A 25583-nucleotide genomic window follows, 5' to 3' on the forward strand; every position below is an offset into this window, starting at 1 on the left:
CTCCTGCCCGTCTCTGGGGTCCGCGCTTTTAGCCGCGGCTCGCGCCCGTCTCTGGAGCTCCTTTAAGCAGCGCTCTTAATTCTCACGCACCAGGAAACAAAGAGGGAAGAAAAAGTCTCTTGCCTCTTCGGCAGGTCCAGACTTTTCCCCGGACTCCCTCCCGGCTAGCCGTGGCGCACTAACTCCCGGCAGGCTGTGTTCTCGCCACCAGCCCCAGTCCTCTCCCAGCGCTCCAACCGAAGCCCGAGTTTCAACTCCCAGCCCCGCCCGCGCCGGCGGGTGAGCAGACAAGCCTGTCGGCCTGGTGAGTGCTGGTCGGCCCTGACGCTATGTGCGGGAATCTCTCCGCTTTGCCCTCGGCACCCCTGTTTCTGTGCTCTCCTCCGTGGCTCCGAAGCTTTCCCCCTCCGCCACCCGCAGTCTCCGCCCGCGAAGGGTCTTCCCAGTGTGTGGAAACGTTTCCTCCTTCACCGCTCCCTCCCACTGGTGCAGGTACCGTCCCTATCCTTTTGTCTGTGTTTATTCTTTTTTCTTTTGCCCTACCCAGGTATGTGAGGGGTTTCTTGTCTCTTGGGAGGTCTGAGGTCTTCTGCCAGCGTTCAGTAGGTGTTCTGTAGGAGTTGTTCCACGTGTAGATGTATTTCTGGTGTATCTGTGGGGAGGAAGGTGATCTCCGCGTCTTACACTTGCGCCATCTTCCCGGAAGCCCCACTCCATTGAGTTTTGTCATTGAACATGTGTTGATGTTGCAGAGTTGACCACCATTTATATAAGCTCTCCTCAGACTTGTCCGAAGAGCACACTCTACCCCCATTAGCTACAACCCAGGAAAAGAACATCAACCCTCACACGCACTGCTTTGCTGTCACTTCATCCCTCACACACTCAGGGACTAGAAAAGAATAAGCTGCACAGAATTTATTGCACTAACAGTGTAGGTAAGGGGTTTGTTGTTCTTTGACGTTTTCTTTGAAAATCTGATAATTTCTCAGTGATCTAAAAGTCATTAAACTAACTTGTATCCATTTTCTCATCCTTTGATTTGATTTATTCTAGTCACGCTTAGCAAACTCTGACTCTTACAAATCATATTTAAAAGGCTGTGTTTCTCTGTTTCTGAATGTGTGTCTCAGAAAGAACGTGAAAAAGATAACTGCAGGATTAATGCAGGAGCTCTTTGTAGGATAGACTCTAAAAGAACCCAGAAGCTGAATGTGTGATGTGTAATGAAACCAAGGAGATGATTTACAGTTGCGATTTTTATGAAATTTGTTTGTAATTTAAAAAGACATTTTTAATCTGAAATAATTATAGATTCATGGAAGTTTCCAAAAATGTACAGGGAGGCTCTGTGTACTCTTCACCCTGTGTCGTCCAGGGGTCTCTAAACCAGGAAATTAACATTAGTAAAACACACAGGGCTTATTAGATTTCCACAGTTTACATGCAGCCATTTGTGTGTGTGTGTGAAGTTCTATGCAATTTTACACATGTACGGGTTCATGCATTCATGTATATCACATGTATAGCTTCACTGCCACAATCAAGATGCACAGCTGTTTCATAACCACAAGGCTTCCTCATGCCACCCCTTTGTAGCCACACCCACCCCTTCCCTAGTCATTAACCCCTGACAATCACTAACCTGTTTTTCATCCCTACGATTTTGTTATTTTAATAATGTTATATAAATGGAATTATATAGAAGTAAGCATTGAGATTTTTTTCACTCAGTATGAGTAGTAAAAACATGAGATTTGTCCAGGTAATAGTGTGTAACCAACCTGTTTGTTTCTTTTTATTTCTGAGTAGTATTCCATGGTAGGGATGTGCCACAGTTTGTTTAACCAGTCACCTACTAAGGGACATCAGCTTTCCATATTTTGGCTGCTATGAATCAACCTGTTATGAATATTCAGGTACAGATTTTTATGTAAATAAAGTCTTCTATTTATCTAGGATAAGTGTCCAAGTCTGCATTGCATGTTTAGTTTTATAAGAAATTGCCAGTCCATTTTCCAGAGTGCCTGTATCATTCCATATTCCCATCAGCAGTTTATGAGTGATCCAGTTTTCCCCACGTTTGCCAGAATTAGGTGTTGTCACTATTTTTTATTTTAGCCCCACTGATAGTTGTATAGTGATATTTCATTGTGGTTTTAATTTGCGTTTCTCTGATGGCTAAGGATGTTGAGCATCTTTTCATGTGCTGATTTGCAATCTGTATATCCTCTTTGGTGAAATATCAATCTGAGTCTTTCACCCGTTTTTCTAATTGGTTGTTCATTTTCTATACCGTTTAGCTTTTAGAGTTCTTTATATATTCTAGATACAAGTACTATGTCAGATACATGGTTTGTAAATATTTACCCCCAGTCTGTAGCTTATCTTTTCATATTCTTAACAGGGTCTTTTGTAGAGGAAAAGTTTTAAAATTTGATTCAGTTAGGGGTGTGTGTGTGTGTGTGTGTGTGTGTGTGTGTGTGTATCATGCTTTTGGTGTCAAATCTAAGATTTACTTAGCCCCAGGCCTGAAGATTTTCTCTTATTTTTTTTCAAGTTTCATAGTTTATATTTCACATGTAAGTCTATGATCCATTTTGAGTTGATTTTTATAATGTATATTTTTAAGAAGATCTTTTTTAGAAAAGAGGAATCTGTCATCATCTTTGTCTTAAGCTTTACCTATTTGCTGTTATCAAGTAACTAGTTCAAAGCAACATAACCAAAATGTAGCTTGAGCACTTCTCATAGAAGACTGAAAAAAACTTTTATGCTTTGAGCCTGTGAGCTTCCCTTTTTATACTTACTGTGATTTCTCTAAATTAAAAGTAAAGTTAAAACTATAGTCCAAACCCAAACCCTTCTCAACATATCAGCCTCTGAAATCATCTATCACGTATTACAGGGCAATGTTTTCTAGTATGGATTTGGAAAATGGTTACATCTCTCGTATGATCAAGGATAACTGTAATCTCTCCTAAAATTCACATTCTTTTAAAGTTTAAAATTCTCTTAGAAACAAAATGCCTATTAATATTTAAGTCATCAAAGTGAACTAAAGTGAGAGTCTCTTCCTTGCTATAACTTCTTTCCTATAATTGAGCATGTGTTTCTTGAAAAAGAGAATATTCTCTACAAATTGTCACAAGAAAGAGAATTCCCTCTTTCTCTTATTACTTTTTGCTAAAATTACATGCTTCCATCTACCATTTATCACAGTCACCATTCCAAGGTCAAATAGCTCATTTCCCCAAGTATGTAGTGATTCTTCTTTCGACTGTGCCAGAGGCAGAGTCCTGATTTTTGCTCTCATAGGAGAACTTTTAAAATACCAATATTACAATTGAGGATAATACTTCCTAAAAGTTTTCTTAAGGGTTGAGAATCCAGGAACTTAAAAGGATTCTTGATTGAAATAATTCAGCCCTTGGAACCAGAATCAGGAAGTTAGAAAAACAGACAAGACATTTTTCTTGTCTCAGGCTAGGACTCCCAATGGTAGGAATATCTACCCCCAAACTAGGTCACTAGACTGGAAATTAAAAATATACAAAGAAGCAGAACAAGTGATGGCAATGGTAAAGATAAATAGAAACAGATAGTTCGACACCATCCATTTGTACTCATGGGCAACATCTAGTGTATGGAGAACACCTATTATAAAAACGTCATTTCCTTTGAGCCCTAGGAGTTAGGATGGAAAGGAAAAGTATTGAGACTCAAAGAGAACTAAGTTAACTGTGATTTTCTTTCGGCCTGGAACACTCCCCCACTCTCTGCCCACTACCACCCTTAGCTTTATAGGACTCATATCTCTAGCCACAGGAAATAAATATTTGAGGCTGAAATTCTAAGATAAAAGCTCTAGAGAAGAAAGCAAAAAAGAGATAATACAGGAATACGTCATCAACAGGTGAAACCGGAAGACTCACCGATAAGAGGGACTTCCGAGTCCACAAGAAAATGAATTCGATATACATCTTCCTATAGACTCACTCAGGGGATGAAGATGGCTCTGTCTATGCCAACAAGAGGGAGACCATCTCATTGCAAACCTGAAAATAGTACCATATGACGAAAATCTGTACAAACAGAAAGGGGATTTATGGTACGTTGAAATAGAAGTATCCTTATGGTGATGAGAATTGGATGAATACAAGAACTAATTGATACACAATTGTCTAACAGCATCCAAAGGGTAGAAGCTCTGTATCTGTTGATATTATGAATTAATTCATTCTTCAGTTAGCCAATATTTAATGTGCAACCACTATGTGCCATGTACTGTGTAATGTACAATACATACATGTTTCCTGACTGTATGGAACTCACAGTTATAGGCATAACAGGTATTTTAGAAGACTATACCTAAGTATAGATATAGATGTAGATTATAAAAACATATTAATTGCAACATTTCCTTTTGTCTTGGACTTGGAAGAGAACCTTCAGTACATGAGAACCCATGAAGAGAGTCCACAATACATGCTTGGGTACACTTCCAAAACATATATGAAGTGCATTTGTTCAACTTTCCTTAGCCTATTATGCAGAGTAATGATATATGAGAAAACTGATAATTCACTGAAGAGTTAGAGCAAACAGAAGTGAAGCTGTGATGGTGTGTCTTCCTCAAGCCAAGTTAGAGGAGATTCAGAAGATTGACTCAGAGAGTTTGAAATGAATCCCCTGGAGTTTGGAGGATTCAGAGGGTCACACTAGGCGGCAATGACAATTTCTCTCACTTTACTGTACTTATGGCCAGAATACTGATTACTCTGTTATTTTTGTCTCTGTGTATATGTGACAGAAAGGTGGCTCATACTTGTTAAATTGAGTGAGAAGCTAGAGAAAGTAGATGATGAGGTATGACACAGAGTCATGTAGACATGAGTAAAATGTCAGAGAGAGAGAGAATAACACAAAGAGAGGACACAGTCTAGAGCTTAACCTTGCAGACATGCAATAGTTAATGACTGGAAGGGAGATGAAGGTGTGTGCGGGAGTGAGAGAGGAAACAGCCCAAGAAGTAGGTACAAACCTCCGAGAGTGTTTTGTCAGAGAAGAAGCTGTTTGTCTAAGAAAGAGAGAAACTTTCTCTAAGGAAGAGAGGATTTGAAGCAAGAGTAAATGGTCACAACTCATGTATCTAATGTTTCTGAGAGGTCAGCAATGATGAGGTTTGGAAATTTCGGTTGATTTATAACACTGAGGTTATTAGCACTCTTTGAGGGCTTAGCTAGTGGAGGAATTAAAGCCAGATATATGTATACCCTTTAATCCAGAAATTCTAATATATATGCCCAATAGCAGTGTATAAATATGTTCACCAAAGAACGTGTATAAGAATATTCATGGGCCCCCCAGGTGGCGCAGTGGTTGAGAGTCTGCCTGCTGATGCAGGGGACACGGGTTCTGCCCTGGTCCGGGAAGATCCCACACACCGCGGAGCGGGTGGGCCCGTGAGCCATGGCCGCTGAGCCTGCGCGTCCGGAGCCTGTGCTCTGCAAGGGGAGAGGCCACAACAGTGACAGGCCCGCATACTGCAAAAAAAAAAAAAAAAAAGAATATTCCTAATACCACAATTGATAACAGCCAAAGGCTGAAAAATGCAAAGAACCAGTTAAGCAGGTAGCTAAATAAATTCTGGTATGTTCATACAGCAATGAGAATAAACAAACTATACTGTATACAACATGGATGGCTTTTAGAAATATGACATTAAGAAAAGAATACAGATAGAAAAAAATGCAAACTATATTATTTTATTTGTATAATGTTCAAAAATGGGCAAAACTAATCTATCTATGGGACTGTGGTTTCCTTGGAAGGATGGTAGTGACTAGAAGAGGATAAAACAGGGCTTCTGAAGAGCAAAACTGCAAGAAAGAAAGAGCAGCAAACCCAGCTTCAGTCTCTGGGAGCTCATGAATTGTTCAAATGAAGCTTCACAAAGTCCCTTTTTTAACACCAGGACAGATTTGGGGTTCAGTATGACAAGCATCAACTATAGCAACACAGGTTGCAACAGGGAAGTCATTGAGGTTTGGGGTCTTTCAGGTTTTACTAATCATGCACCAGAGATCCAACATTAGTTGACTGCCATTTTCCAATCAGATATATCTCATGTCCATAAATTCTAGTTTATTTTCAATGAATAATCGAGCAATACCCTGCATGTCCTGCTAAGGTCATTCTGGATAAGAACTTAGTATTGAACAACTCCTAAAAACTCCTCTTTACTTTTCAGGTATAAATGAGATTACTGTGTCCACAAAGAGGTCAGCTCAGGAAACCCCAAAGGCCTCAGGTGACCTCAGAGGAAGCAGAAAACAAGTTACAGGCACACTGTTAGTGCATTCCTTCCCAGATGGCCTTTATTTATTTATTGGCAAAATAATTTGATGGAGATATTAGAAAAATTAGAGTCACGTGACAATCAAGAAAATTGAAAAAGGCGATTATGGTTAGACAGCTCATTGATTAAGGAGACGGGATATGATTTGGGGGATGTTAGGGATCAAGTAGAGACTAGTGACCGTGATTTTACAACGGCTCCGGTTTGAGCTGGTATGCATGTTATCCAAAACATTTTAAAAGATTTCTCAGACTTTAAAAGTACAAACAGATTGAAATAATTGTTAAACAAGATAGGTCATTGATTATTTTCGGTCTGGTGTTTTTTAAAATTTTTCCTAACTTTTGGGAATCCTCCTTTGAGTACCTCTCGCCAATACCGCTTCCTGCACCAGATTTTAAGATACATTTTTCCTGCTTCAAATCTTTGATTTATTCCCTTGTAAACTACTTACATCTACTTTCCTCATTAAAAGTTGTCTCTGAAAGACTTTGCTTACTTCCAATACGTTTTACGAAATTTAACTGTTTAGTTAATTACTTCATGACTTGGCTACATACGTCTATCATGTTCTCTCTCAGTCTCCTCCTTCGCGACACACACACACACACACGCACACACACACACACACTTATGCTTTCTTTTCTGGAAAGTTGTTCTGTATTGGGATCATTGTTTTTTGTATAGTAGGGATAGAAAATTCTTACACAAGGAATAATATCTTTATTTTTGGAATTCCAGATGAAAACATATCCACCAGGTTAATTGCCACCTAATATCACCACACGATAGCACAGAGACATTACTCTTTCAGATGTTATATTACAGCTACTTTGAACATATGTGATACAGAATTGTCTGAAATTGAGGCCATCTGGAGTCATTAGGAGCTAAACTGTAAAGCAAAGCCTTGATGTAAGAGAATTTTCTGTAACAGGTAAAATATGAGTGTTTAGTAGTTGTAGAGTGAAAATGTGCTATACTCCAGGGTCACAGAAATGATCAGGGAGCCCATAATAGAAAGACAAAAGGTAAATTCCTATTCACCTTCTTGGAATTGTCCAGGAAATCATCAAATACCTGTGTGTTCATTCCAGCATTATTTGTTACTGTGAGTAAAACAATGTAAGAAGCTAGTAAGACGGAATTTGCCAAAAAAGTATTATAAAATCATACATTGGGGGCTTCCCTGGTGGCGCAGTGGTTGAGAATCTGCCTGCTAATGCAGGGGACACGGGTTCGAGCCCTGGTCTGGGAGGATCCCACATGCCGCGGAGCAACTAGGCCCGTGAGCCACAGCTACTGAGCCTGCGTGTCTGGAGCCTGTGCTCTGCAACAGGAGAGGCCGTGATAGTGAGAGGCCCGCGCACCGCGATGAAGAGTGGCCCCCGCTTGCCACAACTAGAGAAAGCCCTCGCACAGAAACGAAGACCCAACACAGCAAAACTAAATACATTAATTAGTAAACTCCTACCCCCAACATCTTCTTAAAAAAACAATCATACATTGGAATATCGCCATTAGAGTGTGTGATTTTGATGTGTAAATAATGCTGTGCAAATAATTATTTCACAATATACTGTTGGGTAAAAACGCAGAATGGAAAACATCCTATAAGATGTGACTCTGTAGCAGAGTTTTTCCTGACTAGTAGAATTTTTGAGTTGTTCTGTTTTGTTTTTAGTATTACTTCTTTGGATATTCTATTTTTTCTGCATTAAACTTGCATATGGAGAATGTGATCTGGTAATGGGGCTGTTTCTGAGCAAACTGAAGAGCTTCATTCCTCCTTGGTGTCAACACTTGTGGTGACATTTATTCTATGTACATCATTCCAAGTCATTCATGGCACAACATGAGACAGTGGGACAGGGAGAGTCCAAGAAGTGCCATTTAACAGATACTTCAGATCTAACATAATGACAAGACTTAGTCAGCAATGCATAAATATTTGTGCAGTGAACCTAAAAGTCTAACAATTCAGGTGCAGATTTGGCCAAATATTACTGAATTTTTTTAAACCAAATCACTTGCTTTAATATAATCACCATAAAAAAGTTTTAAATTTTTTTTGGCAAATGATCTACTTCAAGATGAAGAATTGAAGATAAAGATGCTTTTGATGAATGACACTTTTAGATAGTTCTCTGAGCCAGAGAGATAGCATTTTCCTTAAAGTGAGGTTTCCACTTGTAACTCTCCTGCCCCGCTGCCACGGACCCTGCCTTCTCCTGCCCTTACCGAGAATCTCACTAAGGTTTTCATAGCTGGGGGACACCTCACGTTGAGATCTGAGGTTTCTGTGGGGTTCCCACAGGGACCTGCATCACTGTGGTCTCTCAGAGCACAGAAATACACCGCTGAGTCCCCAAGCTGCAAGGCTGTGATGCTGAGGCTGATGGAACTGGCCGTTTTCTGGAAGTTCAGAAACTACCGACCCTCTGTTGTATTCACTCATTGTAAGACTCCTGATGAATAAGGAAAATCATTTCCCCACTTGCTGTTTGTTTGTACCAGAATAAATAATAACTGTAACTACTAGCTTCATATACACAATCCAAGGTTACATCCTCCTTCTCCAGCATAGAAATTTCTGGCTGGTTTTTATTTTTTTTTCAATTCTTTTTTTTTATTTTTTAAGAAGATGTTGGGAGTAGGAGTTTAGTAATTAATTAATTTATTTTTGCTGTGTTGGGTCTTCGTTTCTGTGCGAGGGCTTTCTCTAGTTGTGGCAAGCGGGGGCCACTCTTCATCGCAGTGTGCTGGCCTCTCACTATCACGGCCTCTCCTGTTGCGGAGCACAGGCTCCAGACGCGCAGGATCCGTAATTGTGGCTCACGGGCCTAGTTGCTCCGCGGCATGTGGGATCCTCCCAGACCAGGGCTCGAACCCGTGTCCCCTGTATTAGCAGGCAGATTCTCAACCACTGCACCACCAGGGAAGCCCGTGGCTGGTCTTGAGTTACTTTCTGGGCTGTGATGGATCCTGGGGAGAAGAAAAAATTTTATATATATAACATATATGGAGAGAGACAGACAGAGAGACAGAAAGAAACGATTAGGCTGATTCTCCTGGTGGAACCCCGAGGGCTGCAAGGGACAAACATAGGACTAAGACTTCTAATTCCTCTACCCATTACTCAACTCTCCTACACACCAGCAGACAATAATAACCTGCCCTACCCCCAAACATGGGAGCTGAGTGGAGCTGAGTCTGTTTGTGGCCATCCTTCCCAGCCTTACCAAGGCGGACGGAGGCTATGAGAACTCTTAGCAGGCCAGGGAACCCCATGTTGGAAGCTCTTCCTCTGAGTGAAATGTGCTGTGTTCTGTCTCAAATTCAGGTCTAAATGCCTGCCCTGTGCCTGACAGAGCACGGGCACAAGTACTGAAGTGTGAGATGCTTCTGCACCAGAACAGGAAATGTAACTTGCTGCTATCATTTTGCCTGTGGCATGTCATGGCTTCCTGACATGGTTGGTGAATCTAACCTGCCTATTTAGACTTTACTGTGATTAAGTTGACAACAATTATATCAGTGCTGCAGCCATTTGCCATATTCAGCCAATGCATCTAGGATAGACAAAAGTTTTATAACTAATAAAATTTGTTACGATTATGGTGACTTCTGAGAACAAATAGTCATCCATATTTTTTTTTTTGGCCTGCAGCCAAACTCTACAGTGAAATAAGCTCACAGATCCTTCTTCCAGACAGGAAGGTCAAACTATTTACCCTCAGTCATCATAACTTTTCTTCCTTCACTCCAAGGCATTGGTTCCTGGGGAAATTTACATTGGATAAAATTCCTTGTCTGCTTAATGCTATCACAGCAAGTTTCCTGGTGGAGAAAATTTGTCCACCTGTACGTGTCTAATGCCAATCAGTAGTCGGTCTGTGCTAGAAACACCTTGCTTTCAAGTATCCCATCCTATAGTCCAAATGAATGCAAAATCACCAGACCATGCATTCCTAGTTCCTTATATCAAAAATGTAGCCATTCAAAAATCACAAATGCCTTTTCATCCCACTGCTGCAGCAGCTCTGGCTCGTTTCACTGAGAGCAGCGCCTCAACAGCGTTACGTCTCAGCCGCGTGAAAATTTGTGTATGATTTGCTTGGCATCCCTGTGCTGATCTATGATTGTGATTCAGCTGATGCAGCTTTTAGTCATCTATTCCTTTTCTCTTCCCTAAATGGATATATTAATATCGTGACATCTAACATCCATCTTACATTAAGAGAAAATAGATGTTTTTGAAAGTCAGTCTAGAGAAGGGAGGAGTCTTTCTGGCTGAACAGGGACACTTCTGGGGATCAGAGCTTGGGTCTTCTTTAAGACTGACATCCACCCTATTCTCCCTGAAGAACAAGTGCCAACCTCCTGGGTTTCTAGGAATTAGATCTGACCTTGATTTATTTTCCTGAAAAGCTCTAAATAAACACAACACTGCCCAAGGAGAGAATATACCTCTTCCTTCCAAGGCTGCTCACTTCAGCCCTCCTGCTCCCCTTGGGTTTGTGTTCAGCTCCCCCTGCAGCCCCTCTCACCGTGTCACTCAGAGCACAGTAGTACACAGCCGAGTCTGATGCTTGCATTGAGGGTTTCTGCAGGTGGAAGGAGCTGTCACTCGTAACAAGAGTGGCCTGAAAACCTTGATGCTCTGCCCTCTGGCTTGCTTTCGAGCCCTTCAGGAGGAGTTGCGGAGCTTTGTTGAGATACTGGACGTACCAGAAAAGATAGGGATTTGAAACAGAGGTCTGGTAAGTGCAGTGCAGTGTCCTAGGCGCCCCCTCTGAGACAGTCACTGGGCCTTCTGTCTGGTTCACTGAGTCTCCATTGGTCCCTCCTACAAGAGAATCACTTTTTTATGTTATAAATGGACAGAAGGAGAGTTTTCAGCCAGAGAAGAAAACTAAAAGTTACCCATAATTATAGGAAAATTAAAAATGATGAGCATTTAAGATAAAATGTTACTTACTGAATATTAAGAAGATCACAAGAACAGAATGAGTGGCAGAAAACATGTTGACAACGGTCCTTGCTCCCTAGGATACACCAAATCTAATGGGGCTAGTTTGCAGCTGAATATTATAGAAACTCCTCACTTAGAAACTGAGAGCCTCTTTCTGCACAGCAACAGTAATGTCTTGTGGCTACAAAGTAAACAAGTCAAACCAGCACCTGAATAAAAAGAGGAACCACATTTGTAGGAAATCCCGCCCTCTGGTGGGCATCCTGAAAATTGCACCACAGCTGTATCTGCTTGAGACATAGGCAAAGGAGAATGGGACAGGACTCAGAAGAGAGCTCTAAACACGAGCATGCTTAGGGAAATACTCAGTTGTTGCTTCTATCATTTTCTGCATGGTACAAGTATCTGTAGATACCCAAATAATCCCAGGCAGAATTTTTAACTGGAATAGTCAGAGGTCTCTTCCTTGCATATGTCTCCATGACTCCCATTGGTAAGAGAGGGATTCATCCGCCTAGAAAGTGCTCCCTAATCTCCCCAAATCCTTTGCCGGAATTACTGTTCATCCCCAAGACTCATTCAGCATGCCACAGAGGAAACATTACCTAAGGCAGGTCTCAAGTAATGGATGGTTGGTTGAAAAGGTTTTTCTCCTATCCATCATGAAATGACATATTTGTAAAGTACAATAAAAACAAATTACTGTAACTTCTTCACTGATAACGGTAGAGTTGACCTTCCTTCCAACTGGAAAACTGGACAAACTATATGAAACAACTTTTGGACATTGGACTACAGGTAGCACAGAGATAAGGAAAACAGATGAGGTGAGCGCGAACATTGCCCAGCTTACTTCATGGAGGCAGCTTCTCGGCACCAGTGCAGGAGGGATTTACCAAAAATAGCCCAGCTGTCTCACTCTGAGATTGAGACGGAATAGGAGATTGGGGATCTTAAAGCACCTAGAATTTGTGGACCAGTGTATCAGAGAGGAGGGACGTGTACAAACAGAGAGAGAGAGAGACAAACATAATGACAGGGGGGTCGCTGTGAATCCTGTGCGGAGTACTAATCTGCAACAAGAGAGAGAAAACTCATCGAGTTTGGTAAACCACCCTGAAAGGGCCTCCTTTGGGCGCATGAACCATACTTAGATAACAGCAGCCTTACACCTTTAGCCTTATGAGGGATAGGTGACCTTACTTAGGTGTCTTGGTTCTTGAAACACCTTCTTTTATTTTATTTTTTATACAGCAGGTTCTTATTAGGTATCTATTTTATACATATTTGTATATATATGTCAGTCTCAATCTCCCAGTTCCTCCAAACACCACCCTCTCCCAATCCCGCTTTCCCCCCTTGGTGTCCATATATTTGTTCTCTACATCGTGTCTCTATTCCTGCCTTGGAAGCCGGTTCATATGTACCATTTTTTCTAGAACCCACATATATGCTTTAATATATGATATTTGTTTTTCTCTTTCTGACTTACTTCACTCTGTATGACAGTCTCTAGGTCCATACACGTCTCTACAAATGACCCAATTTCGTTCCTCTTTATGGCTGAGAAATATTCCATTGTATATATGTGCCACATCTTCTTTATCCATTCGTCTGTCAATGGACATTTAGGTTGCTTCCATGACCTGGCTTTTGTGAACAGTGTTGCAATGAACATTGGGGTGCATGTGTATTTTTGAATTATGGTTTTCTTTGGGTATATGCCCAGTAGTGAGATTGCTGGGTCGTATGGTAGTTCTACTTTTAGTTTTTAAGGAACCTCCATACTGTTCTCCATAGTGGCTGTATCAATTTACATTCCCACCAACAGTACAAGAGGGTTCCGTTTTCTCCACACCCTGTCCAGAATTTGTTGTTGTCGATTTTCTGATAATGCCCATTCTAACCAGTGTGAGGTGATACCTCATTGTAGTTTTGATTTGCATTTCTCTAATAATTAGTGATGTTGAGCAGCTTTTCATGTGCTTCTTGGCCATCTGCATGTCTTCTTTCTAGAAATGACTATTTAGGTCTTCTACCCATTTTTGGATTGGGTTGCTTGTTTTTTTAATATTGAGCTACATGAGCTGTTTATATATTTTTTAGACTAACCCTTTGTCCGTTGATTCGTTTGCAAATATTTTCTCCCATTCTGAGGGTTGTCTTTTCATCTTGTTTATAGTTTCCTTTGCTGTGTAAAAGCTTTTAACTTTCATTAGGTTCCATTTATTTATTTTTGTTTTTATTTCCATTACTCTAGGAGGTGAGTCAAAAAAGATCTTGCTGTTGGTTATGTCAAAGAGTGTTCTTCCTATGTTTTCCTCTAAGAGTTTTATATTGTCTGGTCTTAACATTTAGATCTTTAATCCATTTTGAGTTCATTTTTGTGTATGGTGTTAGGGGGTGTTCTAATTTCATTCTTTTACATGTAGCTGTCAAGTTTTCCCAGCACCACTTATTGACGAGACTGTCTGTTCTCCAATGTATATCCTTGCCTCCTTTGTCATAGCTTAGTTGACCATAGATGCATGGGTTTATCTCTGGGCTTTCTATCCTGTTCCATTGATCTATATTTCTGCTTTTGTGCCACTACCATACTGTCTTGATTACTGTAGCTTCCTAGTATAGTCTGAAGTAAGGGAGCCTGATTCCTCCAGCACCATTTTTCTTTCTCAAGATTGCTTTGGCTATTCAGGATCTTCTGTGTTTCTATACAAATTGTGAAAGTTTTTGTTCCAGTTCTGTGAAAAATGCCATTGGTAGTTTGATAGGGATTGCACCGAATCTGTAGATTCGGTGCAATCCCTATCAAGCTTTGGGTAGTATAGTCATTTTCACAATATTGATTTTTCCAATCCAAGAACATGGTATATATCTCCATCTGTTTGTGTCATCATTGATTTTTTCATCAGTATCTTTTAGTTTTCTAAGTACAGGTCTTTTGTCTCCTTAGGTAGGCTTGTTCCTAAGTGTTCTATTCTTTTTGATGTGATGTTAAATGGGATTGTTTCCTTAATATCTCTTTCTGATCTTTTGCTGTTAATGTGTAGGAATGCAAGACATTTCTATGCAATAATTTTGTATCCTGCAACTAAACCAAATTCACTGATTAGCTCCAGTAGTTTTCTGGTGACATCTTTAAGATTATCTATGTATAGTAGCATGTCATCAGCAAACAGTGACAGATTTACTTCTTCTTTTCCAATTTGGATTCCTTTTATTTCTTTTTCTTCTCTGATCTCAGTGGCTAGGACTTCCAAAACTATGTTGAATAAAAGTGGCGAGAGTGGACATCCTTGTTTTGTTCCTGATCGTAGAGGAAATGCTTTCAGTTTTTCACCATTGAGAGTGATGTTTGCTGTGGGTTTGTCGTATATGGCCTTTATGATGTTGAGGTATGTTCCCTCTGTACCCACTTTCTGGAGAGTTTTTATCATAAATTAGTGTTGAATTTTGTCAAAAGCTTTTTCTGCATCTATTGAGATGATCATATGGTTTTTATTCTTCAATTTATCAATATGGTGTATCACACTGATTGATTTGTGTATATTGAAGAATACTTGCATCCCTGGGATAAATCCCACTTGATCACGGTGTATGATCCTTTTAATGTATTGTTGGATTCTGTTTCCTAGTATTTTGTTGAGGATTTTTGCATCTATATTCATCGGTGATATTGGTCTGTAATTTTCATGTTTGTAGTATCTCTGTCTGGTTTTGGTATCAGCGTGATGGTGGCCTTGTAGAATGAGTTTTGGAGTGTTCCTTCCTCTGCAATTTTTTGGAAGAGTTTGGGAAGGATGGGTGTTAGCTCTTCTCTGAATGTGTGATAGAATTCAGCTGTGAAGCCATCTGGTCCTGGACTTTTGTTTCTTGGAAGATTTTTAATCACAGTTTCAATTTCATTATTTGTGATTGGTCTGTTTATATTTTCTGTTTCTTCCTGGTTGAGTCTTATGATGCCTTGTATTTCTTATGATGCCTTGTATTTCTGTCTCTTATGATGCCTTGTATTTCTGGGGTGTCCATTGTAACTTCTCCTTTTTCATTTCTAATTTTATTGATTTGAGTCCTCTCCCTCTTTTTCTTGATGAGTCTGGCTAAATGTTTATCAATTTTGTTTACCTTCTCAAAGATCCAGCGTTTAGTTTTATTGATCTTTGCTACTTTTTTCTTTGTTTCTCTTTCATTTATTTCCTCTCTGATCTTTATGATTTCTTTCCTTCTACCAACGTTGGGTTTTGTTTGTCCTTTCTCTAGTTCCTTTAGGTGTAAGGTTAGACTGTTTATCTGAGATGTTTCTTGCTTCTTGAGGTAGGATTGTATTGCTATAAACTTCCCTCTTAGAACTGCGTTTGCTTCATCCCATAGGTTTTGGATCATTGTGTTTTCATTGTCACTTGTTTCTTGGTAGTTTTTCATTTCCTCTTTGATTTCTGCAGTGATCTGTTGGTTAATTAGTCACTTATTGTTTCACCTCCATGTGTTTGTGTTTTTTTACGTTTTATTCCCGTAATTTATTTCTAATCTCATAGCGTTGTGGTCGGAAAAGAAGCTTGATACAACTTTAATTTTCTTAAATTTACTGAGGCTTGATTTGTGACCCAAGATGTGGTCTGTCCTGGAGAATGTTCCGTGTGCACTTGAGAAGAAAGTGTAATCTGCTGTTTTTGGATGGAATGTCCTGTAAATATCAATTAAATCTACCTGGTCTATTGTGTCTTTTAAAGCTTGTGTTTCCTTATTAATTTTCTGTCTGGATGATCTGACTATTGCTGTAAGTGAGGTGTTAAAGTCCCCCACTACTATTGTGTTACTGTCGATTTCCTCTTCTATAGCTGTTAGCATTTCCCTTATGTATTGAGGTGCTCCTATGTTGGGTGCATATATATTTATAATTGTTATATCTTCTTATTGGATTGATCCTTTGATCATTATGTAGTGTCTTTTCTTGTCTCTTGTAACATTCCTTATTCTGAGATCTATTTATCTGATATGAGTATGGCTACTCAACTTTCGTTTGATTTCCATTTGCATGGAATATCTATTTCCATCCCCTCACTTTCAGTCTGTATGTATCTCTAGGTCTGAAGTGGGTCTCTTGTAGACAGCATATATATGGGTCTTGTTTTTGTATCCATTCAGCGAGCCTGTGTCATTTGGTTGGGGCATTTAATCCATTCACATTTAAGGTAATTATGGATATGTATGTTCCTATTCCCATTTTCTTAATTGTTGTGGGTTTGTTTTTGTAGGTGCTTTTCTTGTCTTGTGTTTCCCACTAGAGAAGTTCCTTTAGCATTTGTTTTAGGGCTGGATTGGTGGTGCTGAGTTCTCTTAGCTTTTGCTTGTCTGTAAAACTTTTGATATCTCCATCAAATCTGAATGAGATCTTTGCTGGATAGAGTAATCCTAGTTGTAGGTTCTTCCCTTTCATCACTTGCAGTATATTGTGCCACTCCCTTCTGGCTTATAGAGTTTCTGCTGAGAAGTCAGCTGTTAACCTTACAGGAGTTCTCTTGTATGATATTTGTTGTTTTTCCCTTGTGTGCTTTTCATAATTTTCCTTTGTCTTTAATTTTTGTCTCTTTGATTACTGTGTGTCTCAGTGTGTTTCTCCTTGTGTTTATCCTGCCTGGGACTCTCTGTGCTTCCTGCACTTGGGTGGCTATTTCCTTTCCCATGTTAGGGAAGTTTTCGACTATATTCTCTTCAAATATTTTCTTGGTTCCTTTCTCTCTCTCTTCTCCTTCTGGGACCACTATAATGCGAATGTTGGTGAGTTTAATGCTGTCCCAGAGGTCTCTTAGGCTGTCTTTATTTCTTTTCATTCTTCTTTTGTTTTTCTGTTCCATGGCAGTGAATTCCACCATTTTGTCCAGGTCATTTATCCATTCTTATGCCTTTGCTATTCTGCTATCGATTCCTTCTAGTGTATTTTTCATTTCAGTTATTGTATTTTTCAACTCTGTTTGCTTGTTCTTGAATTCTCCTCTGTGTTTATTCTTTAATTCTTCTAGGTCTTTGTTAAAGATTGCTTGCATCTGCTCAGTCTTTGCCACCATTCTTTATCTAAGGTCCTAGATCACTATCATTACTCTGAATTCTTTTTCTGGAAGGTTGCCTATCTCCACTTCATTTAGTTGTTTTGAAACACCTTCTTTTCACTTCTTGTCACATTCTTGTTTCAATTCAAGTAAGTAATTATTTAAGAAAGTAGAGTTTAGATACTTCATAGTATTAGCCAGACTCTCTTCATTCCAGAGGCACGTGTGTGGTATTTACCTGTCTCCTGTTTATTTGTATTATTAGGGATTCAGGAATCTCAATGTAAAGAACTGTTTGCTCAATGTCGGTCAGCTTGTTTGTCTAGTTTCTTGTGCACTTATTTGTGCTAGTGAAGTGAACACAGCAGAAGATTTGACAGGGTCATTTCATAGCTTATTCTTTCCCTAGGATTGGGTTTACTTTATGCAAAGTATGACTGTATTTATAGCAAGAAGTCAGAATATTGTTAGTTGCTCACATCAACCATTTTAAGGCATGGGGACTTTGTTTCTGCAGACAGCTGTGATGTTGCCTTACACAGGCTCTCAGGGCAGTCCTGTCAATCTAGTAACAATGGCTATGACTAAGTCAGTTGAACACAGGAATAGTCTTCTTCAAATGATACACATTCACCTACGTAGATTTTCTCACCAGGTAAAATCATCTATTTTTTTAGCTCTTACTAAAATTAGGGTCTTGAGTAGAGTTATCCTGCTGGCAAGGCTCTCTGGCTCAGCAGACCATCTAGGTACTCTTATATTCTGCGTGTTCAGGAATCCCTAGGTTCAAGCATTGATTCTGGAAATTTACAGAGTTGTCTACAATGTGTAAACCAAAACCAGACACAATTCCTATCTCAAATTGCTTTCAGTTGAGTGAGGAGCGGGTAAGTAAAACAAATCATATGCCCTGCCTGTACTCCCACTAGCCTGGACCCAGCCATGTGGAATGAGGGCTCAGACTGGAAGTAGAGAGCTGATGCCATTATCACCAGGGGAATAAAACCAGCTTGAATACTTTATTTCCACGATTCAGATTTATTTTTGTTCTTTTATCTCCCTCTCCATTTCTTTGGCCTGTTTATCCTGATGTTTAACTCCCAATGCTCAGGTGTCCAACACCCAGTGTGCAAGACTCCAGAATGTGATGGAAGAAGGCAATGTTTACCTTCAACTGGGTGTCCAGACATCCACCCTGTTAGGTGAGGACAGTGACTACATCCTCGAGTACCATTAAATCTATGATAGCTGTTAAATTCTGCATTATGCAGTATGCAGAAAGCAAACAGCATGGCTGGCTGAGAAGCAGCAGGAGGTTTTGTTTGGAGTTACATAAAAGTTGACAGAACTATTCCTCTAGTTTCTTGATCCTTTGGTTGAATCGTCAAGAAAATCTTGGCTCATGTGTTATGCAAGACAAATTGCCCTGCAAGATCCCTGTATAGCACAGGGAACGATACTCAATATCTTGTAATAACCTATAATGGAAAAGAATCTGAAAAAGAATAGATACGTATGTATAACTGAATCACTTTGCTGTAGAACTGAAACTAACACAACACTGTAAATCAACTATACTTCAGTAAAAAGTCTTTAAATGTTTAAAAAATATTCTTAACACTTTTATCCATTTAAAGAACTGAGATGCTTTTATTTGTAAAGTGCCATTATTCAATTTGTCTTTCATTTGATAAAAATAAGGTAAAGAACACAAAAGCCTCAAAACTAAGGGGAGTATTCTAAGTCGGCCATATAGATGATTAGAAATATGCTTTTATTATTTAATTTGTTGCTATCAAACAAAAAACTGCAAATCTAAAAATTCCCGTGTACACCCCAGAGGTTGGCAAACAGCTTTCCGGAAAGGGTCAAATAGTAAATAGTTTAGGTTTTGAAGTCATATAGTCTCTGTCGTGACTACTCAACTATGCTCTTATAACACGAAGCATCCGTGGTCAATGCATAAATAAATGGACATGCCTGTTTTCCAATAAAACATCATTTACAAACACAGGTGGCAGGCTGATTTGCCCTGTGGGCTATGCTTTGCCAATCCCTGCTATGCCATAGGAATGTATCCATAAGCTTCCAAAGATTTCTTGTTTTTAATAAATATTATCATACCTTTTTGAGGAGACTTAAAATAAAGAATACATTAATGGATAGAAAAGAAGAAGAAGGAAATTAGATGATCCTAATGCCTAAGATACATTGATGCTGAGTTTTCAAGGGTGAGACACACAGATATGGACGCTACCATTAAGGAACTCACAGAAGTAGTAGTGAAAATAGGTCTTAATCAAATAATCAAAGAAATAAAGGAGAAACTGCAAATGTGAAAATGCAGAAGTCTATAATTCTAAAAATGCCCCTTGAGCTTCCTGCCGCTACTGACTCTTGGACAGATGTATAAGAATGAGTAGGCATTTGCTATTTTTTTACTCTTTTGAAGGGAGGAAAAACATTTAGGAAAAGGAAAATAAATAAGAAATCCCCAACAGTTGCTATGAAGGGGTCATATAGTAGGAAAAAGATACTTTTAAGAAACTTAAGGACTTCCCTGGTGGTGCAGTGGTTAAGAATCCGCCTGCCAATGCAGGGGACGTGGGTGCAAGCCCTGTCAAGGAAGATCCCACATGCCGTGGAGCAACTAAGCCTGTGCACCACAACTACTGAGCCTGCACTCTAGAACCCTTGAGCCACAACTACTGAGCCTGCGTGCCACAGCTACTGAAGCCCGCGCAACTAGAGCACATGCTCTGCCACAAGAGAAGCCACCGCAATGAGAAGCCCGCGAACAGCAACAACGAGTAGCCCCCACTCACCACAACTGGAGAAAACCCGCACACAGGAACAAAGACCCAACGCAGCCCAAAATTAATTAATTAATTTTAAGAAAAGAAACTTAAATAATACCAGTATTGTTGAAGAGAGAGAGAGACAGAGAGGGAGAGAGATTAGGAGTACATTGTGAAATGAGGTTGGAGAGGTAACAAGATCCTAAATTATGCAAGGTTTTGTAGGTCATATTAAGAAGTTTTGGGACTTCCCTGGTGGCACAGTGGTTAAGAATCCTCCTGCCAAGGTGCTGTCCCCCTGCAGGGGACACGGGTTTGAGCCCTGGTCCAAGAAGATCCCACATGCCATGGAGCAACTAAGCCTGTGCACCACAACTAGTGAGCCTGCGCTCTAGAGCCTACGAGCCACAACTACTGAGCCCACACACCGTGACTGCTGAAGCCCGTGCACTCTAGGGCCTGTGGACCGCAACTACTGAGCCTGGCCTGCGTGCTGCAACTGCTGAAGCCAGTGCACCTAGAGTCCATGCTCCACAGCAAGAGAAGCCACCACAATGAGAAGCCTGTGCACCGCAACGAAGAGTAACCCTGGCTTATCACAACTAGAGAAAGCCCCCGTGCAGCAACGAAGACACAATGCAGCCAAAAATAAAATAAATAAAACTTTTAAAAGAAGTTTCTCTTTATTTTAAGAGCAAATGGGGATCCAGGTGATTGACATGCTCAAATCTGCACTCTGACAAGATCATTCTCACTGTGGTACAGAGGACTACATTGAAGAATGATGGGGTGTGTCACATGCTGGGGCAAGGGACTAAAATGGATTTTTAATTAGGATGGTGGAGGTGAATTAGCGTGTGGGGTTTGTGACATCTTCTGGAGACCTTTAGGAAGCAAAGTCAACAACTGGGAGATAGACTGGATATAGTATTTCAGAAATGAATAACTCTGAAGCAAAACACCCCATATGAGCCTTAATATACCCTAAGCTGAGGATAGCAGAAATTGCTATTTGCCTAAAGAATGTCCATTCTCTCCTATTTATTACTAATAGACCCACAGTTTTGATGTGAGTGACAACATGCTGAGACTGAAAAAATACTGACATCCCAGACTCCTTTGCAGACGGGAGAAAGGTGGGGACATGGAATAACACTCTGGTCAGTGAAATGTAAGTAGCAGCTGTTGGATGGATTTTCTGGAAATGATTGACTTGGCCAGCATGTACTCATTTGCCCCTTGACCTTCTCTTTCTTTCTGCCTGGAATGTGTGTAAAGTGGATGGATCTCTAGCAGTTATTGCCAAGTATATAAACAAAAGTGACACTTTAAGGACAAGAGACAGAGAGCTAGAAGGAAGCCCCTTGATTTTTTATAACATGATGAAGGTAGTATACCAGCCCTGGACTGCATGTTACATATGACAGAGCTTCTTTACGTGAGAGGAAAGTAAACTCCACCTTGTTGAAAAGATTATTATTTGAAGTTTTTGTAAGTTGAAGCTGACCCAGTCTCTAACTGATATAGAAGATGTTCATTCAAAATACAATGCATCGGGCTTCCCTGGTGGCACACTGGTTGACAGTCTGCCTGCCGATGCAGGGGACACGGGTTCGTGCCCCGGTCTGGGAAGATCCCACATGCCGCAGAGCAGCTGAGCCCGTGAGCCATGGCCTCTGAGCCTGTGCGTCCGGAGCCTGTGCTCCGCGACGGGAGAGGCCACAAAAGTGAGAGGCCCGCGAACTGCAGAAAAAAAAAAAAAAGCAATGCATCAGTGCGTCAGAGTCTGATTGAGTAAGTGCCTAATAACCCAGATCTTCAAGGTGCTGTAGGTGATTCTGATATAGGTGATGTTGGTGTTTGAAGCTCTGGCATGTGGGAACCACAGTCCTACCAACCTTTCGCCTGACCTCCCCCACCTTTTCCACCAAGCATCACATAAGTACATATGCGCTTTCTCCACAAACACATTTTCAGTAGCATCAAAAATGAATCAAAAAAACTATTCTTACCAGAAGCAAGAATAAAATGGATGGAAAACTGTTATATATGTGATAATAGAAGTATCCACTTTCAAAACACAACATTTTAGGACCTGGTAGTTGAGAACATCTCTCACTTGTATGGGGAAAGATTATGACTCTCTGATAAATTCCCATCTGTTTAATGGAGAAATTGAAGCTTGGAAATCACACAACTAATAAATGGGAGAATCAGATTCAGATCTTTGTCTCTACTACTCCAGAGATTCAGATCTTTGTATGTATTATTATACAACGTTTTCACTGCTCAGCTTTAAAATGAAAAGTTTGGTTGAAAGAGTCCTAAGATCCTTTTTAACTCTAATGTCTGATGAATCTCCTGTTAGAATTAGAGAAATGCAAAACTCCTCTCATGCATCTCAAAGCCCCACCTAAGTCTTGAGGAGGCTGTACATATAACAGATGAGACCTTCTAATACTGACAAGTCCTTCCTCATCCTCCACAAGTGACCTGGTAAAATTAGAGCTTGAAAGGTCTTTAGGCTCATCAGTCCAAATCCTTTGTTTAAAGTGAGGAAACTGAAGGCTGCTACACCGATGGTGTGCTTAAGGACACAGAGCCAGGATGGGCACAGCTGAATCTGGTATTTCAGTTTCCCGTTCTAAATCTCAGGCCCTTTACCCTAGTCTAACATGCTGCCAAAAACATCAGGAATTTGACAGGCCTCCCTTTCCTGTTGCCAGCTGTTTGTAGACTCTCCTTTGTGGGAAGACATAACCACCAACTCTACACACTGTTGCAGCTTCTAAGAGGCAGCTCTGGCAGGGTTTGCGTTGGGGCTGCAGTTGCCTGGTGAGCACTGTGTATCCGTAGCACAGAGGTAAGTAGCAGTGTCTGCAGCCTGGGAAGCTGTGATGGACAGGGAACTGCCTTTGATGGAGTTGTCAAACGTGACTCGCAGTCTTCCACTAAACTTCTCTCTCTCATTTGAACATATTAAAGTCAGGTGGACAAAGCCTCTGCTTGAATCCTGTCTATACCAATGTAAGGTTTCTATAGCAGTTTTATAACTGCAGTTCATGGTGGCATTTTCACCCTCCTGGATGCTCAGGGCCTGAAGATTCTCTTCTCCTTGCTGGCTATTCACCCCTAGGCAGAAACACAAGGCCAGAGGCCAGGAGTCAGTCACTGCATTTTCACTCTCTAGTGTTTGCATTTCCTTCCAAAATTTGGGGGTACATTTCCCAATTAACAAGAAGATTTTGCCCCTCTGTCTTGTGGGCTCGGAACTTTGGTCACCCTCTTCCCATCGCCAAGAGCCCCAACTCACTGGCCAGTTGAAGCCACAGAATCACCAAAGACACGGTCAGGAATTTCTCCATTCTTCTTCCTCATTGGGATCACAGGAGACTCAGCTCCAGAGCCTGAAATGAAGCCAGGTTCCTCAGTCTAGTTCTTGTTTCTGGGTATATTTATCTAGTCCCTCTGGATCCCAGAGAGAGACTCAGGCTTCTTAGCCAGCCAATCAGAGGGAGCTCAATCCTGCACTTTCAATACAAACATGTTGATTTCAAACCAAGCAAGTCTGAGGAGAGAGGGTACTGCCATCTTGTGGTGGCAACGTCATCCTGCTAATAGAGCCGGCTGTGGAAGGTAAAGCGTTAGAGCTGATACAGAAGGAATTACAAAGCTAGTCTATTCTCTGCCTTTATTACACTCCAGTTCTAGCCTAGAGTAAGAACAGATACAGCTTAATTCATGTAAAAACTCAATTAAGAAAGAATATTGATGCCTGGTATTTACAGAATACCTCTGAGGAGCACTGTTAGGTTTCTTACAATCACTTCTGGTATTTTATATATGAGCTTTCTTTTTTCTAATTTGCCTAATGCTGGAATGAGATTGTCTATAAGTCAGGGTTCTTACTGGTGAATAACAGAAGGTGACTCTGGCGGAATTAAGTAAAAAAGGAATAAGTTAATTAATATTGGGTTTGCCTCAGCATCTCCAATAGGGTCAAATAACTGGGGTCAAAAGCTATCAAGGGCTTTTCTGGTGGCGCAGTGGTTGAGAGTCCACCTGCCGATGCAGGAGACACGGGTTCGTTCCCCGGTCTGAGAGGATCCCACATGCTGCGGAGCAGCTAGGCCCGTGAGCCATGACCGCTGGGCCTGCATGTCCGGAGCCAGTGCTCCGCAACGGGAGAGGCCACAACAGTGAGAGGCCTGTGTACCGCAAAAAAAAAAAGCTATTGAGTCAGTCTACCAAACATTTAAGGAAGAGTTAACACTGATCCTTCTTAAACTATTCCAAAACATTGCAGAGGAAGGAACATCTCAGTGCCATCTGCTTCATCACTTTGGTCTTATGGTCCAGCAGATCCAAAAATGATGCTTGGAGTTTCCATGGCAAATAGGATGGAGACATGGGAAACACCAACAGGAAAATTGCAGCATAGTCCACTAGTATTGGGGGCTGGGGTGAATATATGCCCTTTTCTTTAAATATCGGTTCTCCTTTTAAGAAACAGCTTCTGACTTGCTAATTGACCATGGCAAAGTCTGAATATCTAACTTAGGAAAAAACTAACTTAGTGACCATGCAGCCTGAACTTCCGTCATGAACCAAGTGTTGTCCAACTACATACCTGCACTGTTGATCATGCCCAGCACCAATCTATCATCAAGTGGAAATGATATATAAGAGACTGGGCTCAGGGAGCCCCAGAAGATCCAGGGAAGCTGAATGAGTAAGCACCTCAGATTCCTTTGACACAGACTCTTCTTGTTTTGTATACTCTCCCTTAACCATGCCTATAACCACCTTCTGGGGAGTTCCTTATAATCAGTTGACTAAGGAACAAGAAAATCAAGCCTATTTTTCATATGGATTTGCACATTATTTTGGTACCACACAAAACTAGCACTATAGCCCACTGAAGGATGAAGATGAAGGACAATCCCTCCACATCATCAGGTGATACCTTTTGGTTATTCATGTTCTCTAGACTGAGAGATGGCCAGAGGTACTGATCTACGGTGATTCTTGGGCAGTTGCTAATGATTTTTCTGGTAAGAGACTTGGAAGGAACAAGATCGGAAGATTAGTGCCAAGGAAATCTAGGAAAGAGGTGTCTGGATGGACCTCTCAGAATGGGCGCAGACTGTCAAGATAATTATGCACTATGTGGAAACTGGCCAAGGGAAATGGAAGCTCTTAATAATGGACAAAACAATGCACTCTATGGATGTGTCAGCATCTTTCCCCAGCCACCCCGATGCTTGGTCAATGATCCCATGAGCAAAGTGGCCTTGCTAGCAGGAATGGAAGATATGCATGAAGTCAAAAACATTGATTTCCCCTTACCAAGCTTGACCTAGCTAATGCTGTTGCTCAGGGACTAATCTGCCAAACTCAGA

At 40.7% G+C, this 25583-nt stretch overlaps 1 gene segment (V, D, J or C); it reads right to left on the bottom strand.

Moving 5' to 3' along the window:
- The window catches only part of LOC136118300 (T-cell receptor alpha chain constant-like), a 334856-nt gene extending 311310 nt beyond the window's left edge, over positions 1-23546 (bottom strand). Inside the window, 2 exon segments of the C gene segment in view lie at positions 23025-23313; positions 23495-23546. Coding sequence covers positions 23025-23313; positions 23495-23546 — 341 coding nt within the window.
- Between the last annotated feature and the right edge of the window lie 2037 nt (positions 23547-25583).

The sequence above is a fragment of the Phocoena phocoena genome, chromosome 2, assembly GCF_963924675.1.
Source record: "Phocoena phocoena chromosome 2, mPhoPho1.1, whole genome shotgun sequence".
NCBI lineage: Eukaryota > Metazoa > Chordata > Mammalia > Artiodactyla > Phocoenidae > Phocoena > Phocoena phocoena.